This window comes from Cucurbita moschata, unplaced genomic scaffold, assembly GCF_002738365.1.
Source record: "Cucurbita moschata cultivar Rifu unplaced genomic scaffold, Cmos_1.0 Cmo_Scf00007, whole genome shotgun sequence".
Taxonomy (NCBI): Eukaryota; Viridiplantae; Streptophyta; class Magnoliopsida; order Cucurbitales; family Cucurbitaceae; genus Cucurbita; species Cucurbita moschata.
This window is the reverse complement of record NW_019268523.1, coordinates 4,650,765-4,667,540: the sequence shown is the minus strand read 5'-3', so window position 1 is coordinate 4,667,540 and position 16,776 is coordinate 4,650,765. Positions and strand designations below refer to the sequence as shown.

The 16,776-nt window shown below is 34.7% G+C and overlaps 3 protein-coding genes across 3 annotated transcripts; 2 read left to right on the top strand and 1 right to left on the bottom strand.

The window, feature by feature from the left end:
* Positions 1 to 3,199, top strand: LOC111445370 (type IV inositol polyphosphate 5-phosphatase 9). Its single transcript, XM_023083709.1, has 8 exons — positions 1 to 71; positions 170 to 345; positions 425 to 523; positions 1,156 to 1,408; positions 1,478 to 1,662; positions 2,095 to 2,203; positions 2,507 to 2,658; positions 2,735 to 3,199. The coding sequence occupies exons 1-8, from the start codon at positions 51 to 53 to the stop codon at positions 3,021 to 3,023; spliced, it is 1,284 nt and encodes a 427-aa protein (XP_022939477.1). The 5' UTR covers positions 1 to 50; the 3' UTR covers positions 3,024 to 3,199.
* Positions 3,200 to 10,022: 6,823 nt separating this feature from the next.
* LOC111444967 (65-kDa microtubule-associated protein 6-like) lies at positions 10,023 to 14,051 on the top strand. Its single transcript, XM_023083124.1, has 12 exons — positions 10,023 to 10,539; positions 10,883 to 11,080; positions 11,172 to 11,444; positions 11,534 to 11,749; positions 11,830 to 11,985; positions 12,058 to 12,217; positions 12,313 to 12,464; positions 12,612 to 12,699; positions 12,817 to 12,890; positions 12,971 to 13,045; positions 13,137 to 13,491; positions 13,648 to 14,051. Exons 1-11 carry the CDS (start codon positions 10,465 to 10,467, stop codon positions 13,473 to 13,475), a joined length of 1,806 nt encoding a protein of 601 aa, XP_022938892.1. The 5' UTR covers positions 10,023 to 10,464; the 3' UTR covers positions 13,476 to 13,491; positions 13,648 to 14,051.
* A 512-nt stretch (positions 14,052 to 14,563) lies between these two features.
* LOC111444968 (protein BASIC PENTACYSTEINE2-like) lies at positions 14,564 to 16,624 on the bottom strand. The gene is made up of 2 exons (XM_023083125.1): positions 16,461 to 16,624; positions 14,564 to 15,641 (listed from the first exon to the last, which is right to left on the bottom strand). Exon 2 carries the CDS (start codon positions 15,634 to 15,636, stop codon positions 14,791 to 14,793), a length of 846 nt encoding a protein of 281 aa, XP_022938893.1. The 5' UTR covers positions 15,637 to 15,641; positions 16,461 to 16,624; the 3' UTR covers positions 14,564 to 14,790.
* Positions 16,625 to 16,776: the final 152 nt, after the last annotated feature.

Sequence of the window (16,776 nt, the reverse complement as noted above, 5' to 3'; positions counted from 1 at the left end):
TCACATTCTTCTTCTCTCTCTACCTCTTCAATTGTCTCTCTCATCACTCCATGGCTGGGAAGCATGGACAAGTAATAACCCTTCTATCTCTCTTTCTTTCTCTCATTTGTATTTGCATGAGTTTTTTTTGGTAAGGATTTTGGTGTTTCCATTTGTTTTTGATTGTTAGGTCATGTGGCCAAGATTGGTTGCTAATAAGATTTTGAAGAAGAGATTGGGTAGCAATAGCTTTGTGGCTGATATTCCATCCAACAACACTTCTCAATCTTTGCTTCAAATTCCACTCTTTGCTCAATCTTCTTCACTCCCTAATGCCTTCTATAAGCCTCCCATCCAAAATTACAAGTAATATTTGCTTCATATATGCCTCATTTCTTCCCCATTTCATCTTCAAACTTATGTCTCTTTCCTTTGTTTTTGTTAGGGTTTTTGTTAGTACATGGAATGTTGGAGGAGTTGCACCAAATCAAGATTTGGACATGGAGGATTGGGTGGACATTTCTTGTGACATCTATGTTTTTGGGTAACTTCACTTTTTACTTTCGGATTGTTTTTGTTTATCTGTGATATCTCATGTCGATTGGGGAGGAGAACGAAACATTTTTTATACGGGTGTGAAAACCTCTGCCTATTGTCGATTGGGGAGGAGAACGAAACATTTTTTATAAAGGTGTGAAAACCTCTCCCTCTCAGATGCGTTCTAAACACCTTGAGTAGAAGCCTGAAAGGGAAAGCCCAAAGAAGACAATATCTGTTAACACTGGGTTTGGGCTGTTACATTATCTCTTGATTTTGAATTTGGGTATGTGAGATCTCACACCGGTTGGGGAGGAGAACGAAGCATTCTTTCTAAATGTGTGGAAACCTCTCCGTAGCAGACACATTTTAAAAATCTTGGGGGAAGCCCAAGAGGGAAAGCCCAGACAGGACAATATCTGCTAGTACTGGGTTTGGACGGTTACGTTATCTCTTTTGTGATTTTGAATTTGGGTATGTGAGATCCCGAACAAAACTTCAAAATTCAAAAAAGACGATATCTATTAGTAGTGGGTTTGGTTTGGACGGTTAGGGTATAGTTGAATTAGATTATATGCCAAAGTTTACCGGAATAGAACAGTAAATGTTGATTAGGGTTTGTTAATTACATGCATGCAGATTCCAAGAAATAGTGCCATTGAAAGCCTCGAATGTGTTTGGATCAGAGAATAGGGAAATATGCTCACAATGGAATTCAATGATAAGAGAAGCTTTAAAGAAGAAAGTGAACCAAACATTCAAGTGTATTATAAGCAAGCAAATGGTTGGGATAATGATATCAGTTTGGGTTCGAAGCGATCTCCATCCATTCATTCGAAGTCCAAGCGTGTCATGCATTGGGTGCGGCATCATGAGCTGCCTCGGCAACAAGGTAATACCCATCACTAGTGTCCTTGTAGAAACCCATTAAGATTCAAACCCTAATACCAATTGGTTTCAGGGCTCAGTATCAGTAAGGTTTCGATTGCATGAAACAAGCTTCTGTTTTGTGTGCACTCATTTGGCTTCGGGAGGCAAAGAAGGAGATGAAAAGAACAGAAACGATAATGTTTGTGACATATTATGTCGCACTTCATTTCCAAAGGGCCCTTCTCTTGATTTGCCCAAGAAAATACTCCAACATGAGTAAGCTCCATTGCCATCAACTTTTCGACAAAATTAATATTAAAAAAACACCAACTCAACCGACAATAATATATATATACAAAATCATATGAATTGGTTTTAATCTTAATAGATTATATTAATTAATAGAAATCATAAACTGTTTAATTGAACTGACAAATTGCTTAACTGGGAACCTAATTTAATATAAATTAAATCCATAAATAAATAAATATATGGTCAGCTCCATTATTGCTTGCTTAACCTCAAATTGTCCTTATTCCTTTGTATTTTCTACAAATAAATATATTATCTGTTAATGACCATGAAAATGGTAATTTAATATAAATAATAAGTGTTCTAACTCATAAAAATTGATTTAATTTTGTTTTTTTTATAGATATGTTTGTTAATATGATAAAATTGATCAATGTTATGTTTCCTTGGATGCAGTCGAGTGGTATTGTTTGGGGACTTGAATTATAGAATTTCTCTACCCGAAGAAACTACGAGATTATTGGTCGAAAGAAAGGATTGGGACACTTTATTACAACACGATCAAGTAAGTAAGTTCAATTATAAGTTTGAAATGAATTATCATGTGCTAAATGTCAAACACGAGTTTTTAATTTTTGAAAAGTTATGGGTATGAGACAATATTTTCATTAGGTAGAATTATGGACGAGTCATGTTGAACCGTGTGGTTTGAGTAGAGGATTGCTAAAGATGCAAATAAGTCACGGATTCTATTGGGCACATAGTGTAGTTCGAGAAGAGTCGTGTAATTGGTCGAAATAGAAAACAAAATGGAAAAAGTTTATATATTTAATTAAAGTTTTTTTGTTTTTTAAATTTGGAAATGAAGCTAAAGATGGAGATGATGGATGGGCAAGTATTGGAAGGATGGGAAGAAGGGAACATCAAATTTGGGCCAACTTACAAATACTATCCAAATTCAGAGGTTTATTATGGAGACTTACATGGTCTCAAAGCTGAAAAAAGGAGAGCCCCTGCTTGGTATACTACCATTTTTTAACCTTCTTTTTTCTATCGTATAAACGAATCTAAAACGCAAAATTTGTTTGAAATTCAGGTGCGACCGAATTATATGGAACGGAAAGGGGTTAAAACAAGTATCATACGACCGAGGGGAATCAAATCTATCCGATCATAGACCTGTTATGGCCATTTTTACCGCAGAAGTTGGAACTATAACAAATTTGAAAACTTTGCGGGGTTTCTTTTTGTCGAACCGATTTGAGCAACTGAATAATTCTGATGCTCCATTTGTCGTTGACGAAGAGGAGGATGAGGAGGAGATGTTTTCCACGGCCGATTTTGTATGCAAGAATAAATCGATCTTTAAAAACCACCTTAAATGACATTAATTTTTAATTGAATCCACATTATGTGTAACATATATATATATATATATATATATATATATGGTTAGATTTAGATACTTGTTGCAGCTGAAAATGTTGTATATTCTTTTGTTAGTTTGGTTGTTTTCTCTTATTCCTTTTTCAACCTCTCTCTACATTGTCCCTATTGAAGATGGACTTGGAAATCAAAGCTTACTCTCACATTTTTCTACTCTACAAATTTTGTTACAGCTCAGCCATCAACCGAGCATAAATAATTCTCATGCATATTAAGAAACTAATCTCTTAAACCACATATAGAATCAAAAAAAAAAAAAAGCAAGTGTTCGAAATCACACAAAATCACATTCTTCATCTTTAACACGATCTCAAAATTGGAGAAGAAGTTTAATAGAAATACAAACGCAAATGAAGGGTGAACCCAATTATTTATCCCAAATTGAGTAATCCATTATTTGGATTTGTTTAATTCATAAACTTGAATAAGTGATATAAGGCCCATGAATTAATAATTGGGCCTAAGAAAACCGACAAAAATGTGTGGGGAATGGAGCACCATCTGATGAGGATCAGGTGGCCCAACACAAATCATGATCTCATATCTTCCATTCTACAAACTGTACATTGGGGTGTACGCAATCACTGCCCCCCCCTCCTTTCTGACACCATTGAATCTGATCTTTATCGCTATCACAAAAGTTTCTTTAATTTTATTTCGCTCTATCGTCGGCGGAATGCAAGCTGTATCCAAAGTTTCCAAACAATGGGTCCCGCCAAAAGTTTCCATCCAACACCACTTTCCACCCTCCAATGCCTCCACTATATATATATATATATATATATATATATAACCCAAAAAATACATCAATAAATAAATAAACTTTGACTTGTTTTCAATATGTTTGGACAACACCCTAATCTAAAATAGTGTAACCATCCAATTTTTTGTGTAAATTTATGATTATATAATGTTATAGTATGTGATTTAGAATTTAGATGAGATATCTTATAATTCTTGTATTTCTTATGACATCACCACAATATCTGACATAAATTTTTTTTAAACAAAACATGTTTAACTTAAAAAAGAAAGGTACATGTTGTTGGTATAGATAATAAGTATCAAATATGTTCTTACGGTTTGTGACATCTGAATAAATGAGAAGTACACGAATGAACTAAGACAATGTCTAAATGAGAGTGATTATAATGATATGATAACTAAGAAAGGCTTACAAGAAATGAAAGTTATTATCTATGCAAATAGGGTGCACCTTTCTTTTTGGTGGCTTAATGAAATTCCATGGATAAGCGTGTTTTACTCGGAGCAAATCTATGTTAAATGACCTCTTAGAAAATTTCTTGGAATGTATGTGAGTGAGAACAAAGCAAACGGGAAAGACTCATGTTGGTCTATGTGGATAGTCTTTACTCTTATAAAGTGAGAATTGGTAACGTGACCTTGTTGCATAGGATGCAGGGAAACACCGAGGCCATCAAGTGTCGAATTCGAATTCAAATTCTGAACATGGGTCTTTACACGATCAATTTTATATGAACATGATCTTGATTCATCATGTATCTTTTCTTTATTTAAACGTCATAGATAAGTCAATGATAGTAAATATACGTTTCTATAAATATTGACTTCATTCAACAGGTGTAATTAATTATTAAGCAAAATGAGTAACGCGGCTATTTTATGGTAAGATTTAGAAAAGAAATGTAGAGATATTAGTTGTAAAATGAGGAATATAATATATTTTATGGATACAAAAATATGGGACAGAAATGATTAACGTGGCATAAAATTATTGGGTAGGTGGAGTGGATAGAATCCAAGAAAATTAATATAACAAACATTATTGTTGTTGCAATTATAGAATCCCAATTTACCGCTCGTGTTATATTTTTCGTACATTCTTTTTTAAATCACTTTATAATTTAATGTCATCTAATAAGTTTCTCAAGGTTTCAATAATATTTTCAATCAACATTCTAATATAGGTTGTGACAAATGCCACGTGTGTTTATTATTAAATGAAATATTTTTTTTATAAAAATAACATGCATCACCGACTAATCCCCTTGCGTTTAGAATTGGGCTGCCTGGATGACCACAATTTCCCAATTCTTTGACTCTCAAAATTAAATTTGGTACTTCTTTGACTATAACCTCTCTAAACCCCCTCTTTCACATTTCTTTTCAAACTTCCATCAACGTTGGACCCACTATTTTTATAGACCCACACGAGTCTTTTTCAACATGTTTTGGTTCTTACCTACCTAAGCAAAATGTATACTTTATTGATATAAGTAATAGCTTTTAATTCTTTTAAATATTTATGAGTTGTTCCATCTCTAAGATCGCTATTATTCAGATGTTGGTTCATTCATGTAATCCTCCTTTGTTCGAGTGTCACAAAGACACACTCAACGATCATAAGCTAATTTATTATAATAAGCTATAAAATTGGTTGCCACGATAAAATATAATTGGCAAATATAATAACTTTCTCGTTTTATATTACAGGTAAATCATTTTTGTATAATTAATTTATTCCGGTGTCACATTCCATATCGAATTGGAAGGAATTTGAATGATAGAATATAGAGAAAATACACTTTTGATAGATTGCATTTGAGTTTCTAAATTTAAAGACTCGGACATTTTAATTTTTTTTAGGTTTTGGATAATCTTGTTTTTGTTGCCTTAAGAGTAACATATTCTTTTTATTGTTAATAATATATATTAAATTATGGGTCTAACATGAGAATAGCTTTGAATGATATTTAAAATAAATATGTAGTTTTTGTTTGTTTTTTTAATAATATTAAGCTTAATTATGGGCATTTAATTTTGTTTGATATGGTGGGTATAGTAAGGATAAGGTCAAACGGAATGTGACCGAACTTAGAGGAATGTATTATTATGTCTAAACCAAGCCAATTTTTGTGTAATCTTCAAAATGTGTGTGTGGGCCAATTAATGATATGATTTATAACCAACCAACCCCTAATAATTTAATTAGTTTTCGTATCTATCCACTTATCTTTTCTCAATTCTCGAAAGTACTTTTCGAGTTTGATGAGTTTATTATAGGCATGGATAGTCTAAAAGCAATTAGTAGGTTGGTTTTGAATACCTCATAAAATCATATGATTAATGCAATAATGTGACCTTAAAGTCCTCTAAATTCATCTCATTCTTTTTATATATATATATATTTTTCATGAATATGAGAGGCGTTCAACAAAACTGATGGCCTGAAAAAATTCAATCAACTTAACTGCGAACTTATTTAGATATAAAATAAAATTTTAGAGAGGGAGAGAGATAGGCGTTTAGATAGATGAAATGTCACATCTGTATATGGCGATGGTGAGCAAAGTTGTGGAGGGAAAGGCTTAGAGAAAGGGGACCAACACACCAACATGATATGAAAACCCTTGTCATACTCCATCAAATTCAACCTGGTTTTTCTCATTTCACCCTTAATAATGTAACACTTGAGTTTTGGCATGATTCATTTATCCATTTTTTTTTTATTTTAAATTTTTGGGAATGAGATCTTAAAGGCCAAACTTCAAGATGACTTGGAAGCAAAAAAAAAAATGTTGAGAAAATTTTTAGACCCTCGTCAAAATTATATAAAAAAAATAGTAAAAATTTGAGAAAAAGGGTGAAAGTCAACTCGCAAGGACATTTTGGTCATTTTAGCCTCGCACCCTAATCCAGTACCTATGGTTAGTAAAAAAGGGAAACAAAGAAAGAAGAAAATGAAAGAGGAGAGAGAAGAGTAGGGTTCAGAAGAAGAAAACTATAGCACGTGCTCCGATTTGGCCAGCGAGTTTTATTTACTTTAGATTACATTTACACAGTGACTAATTATGGTCATAAATACGAAGGTTACAACTCTTAAAATGACTCATGGAAAGTAAAAATGGTAGTAAAAAGTGCATTTGTGCTTTCTTTTAACCAATGATTAAATTTCTTTACAACTCTACTTAGATTAGGTTTCATATTTGTAATAATCTAAACTAGACATAATCGATTTTGCTTGTGAAGTGATTTGAATCTCAAACAGTGTTATTGCCTTAAATATTTAATCAATCATGTAATCCGAATCTTACTTTTTTTTGAGTGATTTCTTGTCATTTTAAGGTTTTTGGATATATTTAGATATAAAAGTCTTATTCTTCGACAATGTTGTTAGGTCAAATTATGGAGAGTTGCAATCATTTGGAATGAGATCAAATTGGTTTGAGTCTTTTTTGCATTAGTAAACTACCGGTTTGTATATCCAGATGTTTATGAGAGTTCTTAAATTCAACCGGTCAGGAATTCCTTATCAACATTCTTATGAGACATGCATATGTATACTTACATATCTTTTATGGTTAACATACATAACTTCACGATATTGGGTTAGCACAACTTAAAGGACTTAATTCACCTAATGACATCAATTAATCCAAACCCTTAGCTCAAAAAAAAAAAAAATTGAATCGACTAAACAATGGTCATGCTGACACCAAACGCTTCCAATAATGTTAAAAAAAACAATTTTGGAATTGTCTAAAATGGTAGGAAATGATGGTCAAAATTGTCAAATCAAGCTGAATGCATTGAAGAAAGCCGTCATATTGTGCTAAGTTATGTCGAGCTGAGCCGAAGCCAAAGCTAAAGAGGGGGTGTAGGTCATGGTCGGGTTGGGATAATTAAACAGGTCGTGTAGACGAGTTAGTCATGTGCAAGCGCATGGATGTCGAAATCGAGTTGGTGAATTGAGTGATAACCATATATATGTTCTTTTTAAGTAGGATGCATATTTATAAATTTAATGGATTCAAGTGGACAAACATTAAGAATATAAATGAATTTGTTTTAATTAATTTTTTAGAAATATATTTAAAAAAAAAAAAGGTAAGAAGGTAATTATTTTTTCACTAAAACATTTAAACCTTTGACTTTGTAAACAATTATGATAGTAAGTAACCGTTTCCTCCTAAAAGGAAAAAAAGTATAAATTCTTCCATATATAATTGATCAAATGTTTTTTTTTTTTTTTTGATTTTATGAAAACGAATTAAATATATATATATATATATATATATTCTCCCATTTATGTGTTTCCTTAATTAATGTTAATTTCTAAGGCCCTCTCCAACTTTTGACATACCTATAGTTTCTGTTGGGGAAATTAAATGAAAACTTTAGGCTTTTTTTTTAATATCAATTCCATTCCATGTGCAACATTATAAGTTTGTCTCTCATTTAAGCCATCAACAAACTTAGGAATTTGAGAATTTGGTGAGAGAGAGAAAAAGGGTTTTATTTAATTGCTGATTTTAAAAAATATTGTCTTTTTAATCTCTTTTTTGTGGAAAAGGTTGAGAATCATTAATGTTTCCCTTCAATGCCACCTTATACTTATTTCTTTCCATGCCAACTCACTTAGAGTTGTATTTGAATTCAATCATTTTCCTTTTCTTCGCCTCATTTTATCGTCATACTTTTGAGAGGTTTCTACACCCGGATCTCACTGTTTCAATATCATTGAATTATGTTCTACAATCCAAAACTCGAATGCTAAAACCCATCAAAGTTTAGAATTTTTTATTTATCCAGACACACAAAAATATATGGAAGTATAGCGTTTCTTGCTTATATATCTATGTTTTTTTTTTCATTAAATAATCAATATAGAACTCTGATGACCTTCCAAATTTATAAACCTACCCGGTAAAATATTACAAGAATTAAAAAACAATGCTTCTTTAATTTGAGTTTACTCCATCGTTAACTTGAAAAGTTGCATCTAATTAAATTAATTTAAATTCCTCCCGATTTTTAAATTAGGGAAAAAAAAAAACGTTCATTTGATATATTTACTTCCAACCTTCGTCATGGTAGCGATGGTTAGTTTAGTTTTATTCTCTCCTTGTTTTCATGTGTTATTATTTTATCTCATAAGTTGAAATTAAAAAATATATAATAATTACGCCAATTAGGTAGAAATCTAGATACCATGTAATTAACTTAATTAATTATATAATTAGAGTTATCTCTACAATAATTGAGATCGAAAGGTTCGATCTCCATCTCTTATTAAAAGAAATTTAACCATATAAATTGAAAATTCAAATCAAAGATTAACTTGAGATATGAATGATGTGATGCTTTTAAGGTCTTATTTGGAAATTAATTGTATTATTAACGTAGGTTAAGCTTTCACTTTGGTTGAGATAATGACGTTCTTTTTTTTATAATCAATTACTAATTTTCGGTTACTTGGGGCGACCCAAAATTAATCATTTTTCTTTCGTAAATTTTATAATTCTTTTTCCCAAAACTCAAATAATCAAAAAGATAAATCAATGTAATCCAATTCACAACCCTTTTAATTTTTTTAATTTCTATAATAATTATTTATTTGATATCTAAAACATTACAAAAAGAAAATTAAATCAAAACAGCAACATGACTGACTATGAACTGTTTTATTTATTATCTCAAAAAAAAAAAAAAAAAAAAAGAACTGTTCTACTAAAGGGCCTACTCTCAACACATCCACGCGCCAGTTTAATATTTGAAATGCATTCGCTCTTATTATTTGGCAGTACAACACACGCGCTAGGTTGAAAAGCGGTGGTTGATTTTCTCAGTTATTTAATATAATAAAAATACTAAAAAATAAAATTTCTTTTTCTTTTAATAAAATATTATGTTTATTTTTTAATTTTCAAGTGCACTGTGACTCACCCAAAAACCAAACCCTAGAAATTTAGAAATTACAAATTTGGCTAAAATGCACCACCAAATCTGTTACCGTTAACTGCACGTCGGTGCATTTTAGCACAACCCCCAAATTCCAAAAGGTTGCATCTTTATTTATCCTTTTTCTATATATCGACTGCTTTGCTTTGCTTCGGTTCTTCTTCTTCTTTTTATTATTTTTAAAAGCTCTGTTTATTTCTGCTGTAGTTTTTCCTTTACTTATATATATATAATCTTTTTTTTTTCTAATAATGATGGCAATGATTTCTTTCCCCTGATACTTTACCCATTTCTCTGTCTGTCGTTTTTCTCTGTTTTTCTGTGCTCTTCCTTTTGGGTGTTTGCTTTGAGATTTTCTTTACCATTCTTTGTTCAATTTCTAGCTGGAAAGAAGAAGGGTTGTTGAAAAGCCAAGCAAATTTGATAGAGATATGAAGATGGGCTCTTTGGAAATGCCTTTTGGGTACTCAGATCTGATGGAACAGAGGCTGTTTCAAGAATGTGTCCTGTTTTCTTCCTCTGTTTTTTAGTTCATTCTACAATCAACACCCACTTGAGTTAACAAGTGTTTGAGGAATTTCTGTTTGGGTCTCGAGAAATTTGGGGAATTTCTTGAGCGGTGGAATTGAAATCTGTAGAAGAGAAAAGAAAAGAAAGATGTTGGCTGTTGGTAGCCCTTTTACCAGTCTTCGCACGAGCTCTAGTTGTAATGCTTTGCTCAGGGAACTTCAGGTTGGTCTCTTATTCTTTTTACTGCCTTCTTTTCTCTCCCACTTTTCCTTCTTTTGTTTCTAATCTGCTTCACAATGATGGGTTTGTGAGATTCTCAGTGAAGGGCTCATGATGGGTTCTTTGGCGGCGCTATGAGCTACCTGCTGCTAGCGCTAATCAATCTTTTAGAGACATGAGACTGATTTTGTACTTTTTGAAAAATTTTCTTTTTGGGGTCTTCTCCCTCTCTGTTTCTCTTGTTTTGCTTTCTCCTAAATTTCTCTGTTTCAGTTCTTGAGCTGGTTGGGAGGTAGTAGTTCGATGTATTTATGTTTGTAATTCACCTCAATTCTTATGAGTGCAGCAAATATGGAACGACATTGGCGAGAGTGAAGCTGACAAAGACCGCATGCTCCTAGAATTGGAGATGGAATGCTTAGAAGTGTACCGGAGAAAGGTGGAGGAAGCTGCAAATGCCAAGGCGCGGCTCCATCAATCCGTTGCATTGAAGGAGGCCGAGGTTGCAACATTGATGGCTGCTCTCGGTGAACTATCTTCTCCGGTAAAGATCTTTGTTCCTCATAGCTTGGAGCACATTTAAGTTTGAGTTCTCGTGATTGTTCTTAGTTTGTTGATGACCATTTTGGTGGCAGAGTCAAATTGAGAAGAGGTCCAAAACATTGAAAGAAAAGCTTGCTTCTGTCACTCCCTTAGTAGAAGAATTGATGAAGAAGAAAGAAGAGCGTTTGAAACAATTTGCTGATATAAAAGCCCAAATCGAGAAGTTCAGCGTCGAGATCTCGGGGTATAGCAACCATCTTAATGATCACATGAACATCAGTACTTTAAGCTTGGAAGAAACAGACCTGTCTTTGAGAAAGCTTAATGAGTATCAAACACATCTTTGCACCTTACAGAAGGAGAAGGTTTGGATATAGAAACTTAAAGATATAATATGACTGAGGGTACTGTCATAGTTTTGAATTGTTTGCATTTGTCATGAAATTCTTTGCAGTCTGATCGACTTCATAAGGTTTTGCAACATGTTAGTGAAGTCCATTCTCTCTGTGGCGTCCTTGGTTTGGATTTCGGCCAGACCGTTAGCGAGGTGCATCCGAGCTTAGAAAGAACGAGCGTCGAACAAGCTACAAATATCAGCAATAGAACATTGGAAGGCTTAGAACACACCATTCTTACATTGAAAACAGAAAGGAAAACTCGAATCCAAAAGGTAAAACTCGTGCACGTCGTCGCTCGAGATTTCTTGTCATGTTTTTTCGACTAAGTTTATAACTTGCTTCAACCCTGCAGTTGAAGGACATTTTAACATCATTATTTGAGCTTTGGAATTTGATGGATTCTTCACATGATGAAAAGCGTAAATTTTCGCGGATTACTTCCATCATGCGTGTATCCGAAACAGAAGTCACCGAACCGGGTCTTCTCTCCACAGAGACAATTGAACAGGTTTGAAGCATTCTCAAATATGATTTTCATGGCGACTTCGAAACGAAAATTCTCATATTTTGATGTCTCTAGGCATCAGCAGAAGTTGAGAGGTTAACTCAACTAAAAGCGGGTCGAATGAAACAACTCGTACTGAAGAGGAGGTCTGAGTTAGAGGAGATTTGTAGAATTGCTCACATTGAAGCAGATCCTAGCACAGCTCCAGAGAAATCAAATGCTTTGATAGATTCAGGTAATCAAATCCTACATTGTTCATCAATCGATTTCTCGATCACGTCGTCAGGCGAGATAGAAACTTGGTTAATGTACATGCCTTTTGTGTTACAGGACTGCTAGATCCTTCTGAGCTCCTTGCAAACATTGAAGTGCAAATCGTCAAAGTGAAGGAAGAAGCCACCAGCAGAAAAGAAATAATGGATAGAGTAGACCGTTGGCTATCAGCATGTGAGGAAGAAAAATGGCTTGAAGAGTATAATCAAGTAAGCTGAGTATTTTGGTTTGGTTTTGCCTGCAACATCCGAAAGATGTCGATTACCTTACGAACTCTTCTACTTGATTTGCTTATCTTCAAACGTGATTATTTATGCTTTCTCTGTTGCACTAACATCTTGTCATTTGAGTCGCAGGACGAGAATCGTTACAATGCAGGGAGAGGTTCACATGTTAATCTGAAACGAGCAGAGCGAGCGAGAGTGACTGTTAGCAAAATCCCAGGTATTTTACCCAGGAAGTAATTTATCTTCATATCAGGATGAACAATTAGTGGAACATTCTGTCCTTAAACTTAGTTGGGTTGATCAATTTTAACAATCAAGTGGTGTTTGTTTTCAGCTATTGTTGATAATCTGATAAACAGAACGTTGGCCTGGGAAGATGAAAGGAAGACAATGTTTCTCTATGATGGGGTAAGAATTAAACCATCTGTTTCTTTGGGCATCTGCTGCATAATTTGCATTGGAAAGCTCATTAGTTCATCTTCTTTCAGGCGAGATTGGTGGCGATACTTGAAGACTATAAATTAAGTAGACAGCAGAGAGAAGAGGAGAAGAGGAGACACAGGGTGGGTACTTTTATTTATGTTCTTATTTTGAACTATCAGGTTAGTTCTCTCTTTACTGTCATTTCCTGAAAAGAAAGTGTTCCATTCTCAGGATCAAAAGAAACTCCAAGACATGCTTCTCACTGAGAAGGAAGCTATGTACGGATCTAAACCCAGTCCTCGGAGGAGCAACAGCTTTAGGAAGACGAATGGATATCGAGCGAATGCGAATGGATCGATGACACCCACACCTCGACGAAACTCTGTTGGTGGAGCGACCCCAGAGCTCTTGACTCCTAGATCATATTCGGGTCGCCAAAATGGATACTTCAAAGAAATGAGGAGGTTGTCTACTGCACCATTGAACTTTGTGGCAATGTCCAGGGATGATACAATGTCATATGCTTCCATTTATGAAGGATCTGACACAGGTTCCCCTCCCCAGAGTTAAATCTCAATGCATCGTGGTATGTTATACTCACTGCTCATTTCTTTTGTTTTAATGCTTTTTATATTTATGTTTAACGTTTAAGGAAGGATAAAACATTTCTTTTCATTTCCAATTTCGCTCTACTTGTGAATGAATTAGCTTTTAACCAGGAGCTCATATATCATCTCTGCAGGAAGGCTGTAACGGTCACAAACTGGATATTCGTATAGATGAATCAGCAACCTTGTGAATATGAAACAAATTATAAACTGATAGAACGACTCAAGGAAGGATTGCGACTAACAGGTCTAGAAGAAGGCTTAAAAGACAGTGTTTTAGCAAGTAGCCAGCCCCCTGTATGTTATAAAATAGGTAGGGACAATAACAGATAAGTAGCTCAAAACCATGCATCTAATGTCTTGTATGTTGAAGAAATAGAAAGATTGATATAATAGGGATTGCGACCACAATGTTGTGTGGATTTTGTTAGTGTTTCATGAGTTCTGTATATATTTATCTCCCTCAAACAAAAACAACCATTTGTTTTAGATTATTTATCTTTTGGAGATGCATAATAATTCAGGTGTGTTTTAGCCATGTTCTGGTCGATCCCCCTCCCTCGAACATGAGTCAGGACTTGACATGCTCTGTTCCGTTTCTACCGATCGCCCCAGACAGGTGCAATCGCAGATAATCAATGGGAAACTACCTTATCTAACAAAGCTCATGATAATGCGAGCTTGCTTGGTCAGGGAGAAAGACACAGGTCTAGGAGGACACTTCAACTTTGCTTCTACGGGAGGATATGTAACAGCCAACATCCAAATCAAGAAAAGCAAACCAACAACTTCACTCCAAATAACTTGAAGCTTGTTCAACAATTTCTTGGGTTCTGATAAAGCAATTCCAAAAGATCTAAAATGAAATCACCCAATTGTGATTTGAGAGTTTTCAGAACATTGATAACTTAAAGATGTTGTTTCTGTGTTACCCCTCCTCCTTCACTAATCGTCTACAAGGAGGGGCAAGTGTCAGAAGCTCCAATAATATCTAGGAAGATCTGATACTAATTTTCAACATGGAACAAAGAACATGAATACTTTCAAAAGGAATCTCAAATAAATGGAAGTTCATCCAGATAAATTTTTTGGTTTGTTTGCACGTATCACATAAGCTAGGGGAAAATAAATAAAAGAACTTCAGTGTCCAAATATTGTAAACAATTATGAAATGTTAATAAAACTCATGAACTACAAACTACCAGCAGAGCTCTGCAGAAGTATACACAATTCAAGCAGACGATGTAACCATGAACTTACCAACAGAATTAGTCTCTCTACCTGATTGTGACGAACTTATTGGTACCATGTCTCGCCCAGTGAGTCCTCAAATCGATTGGGTTCGCAAAATTATAGCCATCAGCTGCTAGTTTCTCGAGTACCTTCTTAAACGCACCCTGACTCATTTTTCTCCCAGCTATCCTAGCACCACGTCTTTTGTCACTCATGGGCAAAGGATAAGTTGATATGTTGGTAGTGCAACAAGCAGACTGCCAACCACCACATCCCCATCTATAACATTGATGAGGAGCTCCAGTGCAGGAGCAGACAGGGATTGGAATACCTGAAATGTCCATATCAATCCCATTTATAACAAGATCAATGTTCTTCTTTGGTGGTTTCACACGGTGCACAGCAGCAGTGCTAGTATCTTTTGGTTTCCTCGGTTTTTTAGCTTTGGGGGTTTTGGGGCCAGCCTCATTACTCTGTCTTTTCTTTGCTTTCCCACCTTCCTTCTTCACTGGAGGCTCTTCAACTCTACTTCCTGCCATTTCATCTCTAGAAGAAGAGGGTGGTTGCAAGATCTGCAAGGAGTGAGCTCCTGAAGTCTCTGGAATAACAGGGTAATTGTGATTGGCAGGTAACATATTAAGAAACCTATCTCTGGGGTTACCTCCCCAATTGTCCCTCACATAGTTCATATGTACCGGTGCTTCAGAAACGACGCAATCCCGAGGATGAAACGATCCGTTAGCATTAACCATAACAGAAGGATCACGGCCTGGTAAGTAGTGTTTTATATCCCGCTCAGACATAGTGGACATGAGCTGCAGGCCAAGATGCCCTTTGAAGGACGGCTCATAATATCCCCAGTTGCGCATGTTCAATGCATCATCATCCATGAGAACTACATATCAAACATAACATCAATAAGAGAAAAGTCCTCAGGTTTTGAACCTTCCCAATAACAGTATTTGGATGGCGATTGTTGAACCACATCATAATAATGGCTTTGAAATGAAGACAAACAAAACAAAGAAAAAAAAAGACCCAAAACTGGAAGGGAAAGGAAAAGAAGTAACAGGACAAGTAAAGAGAAAGGGAACGATGAAAAATTGGTATGGAAAGATCTAGAACACTAATTTTGTAGATCAATCTTGTTTCTAGATATTTGGTGATTAAATAGGATTCCAGATCTATCATTCAATTCAACAGAGCCGACGAGAGAAGAAAAAAAATTACAATCAAGAGAGTTAGGGTTCGGATCTCATTTCCAAGGTCCTGAACTCGAATATTCGAAGATTACAACCAATTAAAGAAAATCAAGACTTGTTCTCATTGACAACATGGGAAGCAAAATAGAAGCCCTAAACAGAGATCCATAACAGTAAAAAAAACCGTGGAAGTAAAGAAAACATCAGATCTCAGACATCCATGATGCAGAAATCGGAAGAAATTAGGGTTTCGAAAGCAGGCAAATCTGAAAAACCACAGATCTGAAGAAAATAATAGAATAGAAATCTGGTATTCACAAAAACAAGAGAAGAAGCAAATGCATATTTATATTGGTTTGCAGATAACAGGCGTAATAGTACAAGAAGGACCCTTATATTCAAACTCGAGAGAGAGAGAGAGAGAGGGAGAAATAGGAGGGGAGAGAGAGAGAGAGAAAGGAGGGGAGAGAGAAAGAGAAAGAAGGGGAGAGAGAGAGAGAGAGAGAGCTTACTTGGGTGGGTGTAAACGGTTCTTTAGGGTTTTGCCCTTCTGGAGAGAGAGACAGAGACAGAGAGGAGAGAGGAGAGAAGAGAGAGGAGAGAGGAGAGAGGAGAGAGGAGAGAGAGAGAAAGAGAGAGAGAGCTAAAAATGGGTATCTATCAAAGAAGTAGTTATCGCTTTAAAATAAGAAGAGAGAGGGAAGGATAAGCAAAGCAAAGTTTATATTTTTTTTTTATTTTTTTTATTTCTTATTTATTAACAAAATTAATAATTAAAATAATAATAAATAAATATTATAAAAAAAAAAAAAAAAAAAAAAAAAAAAA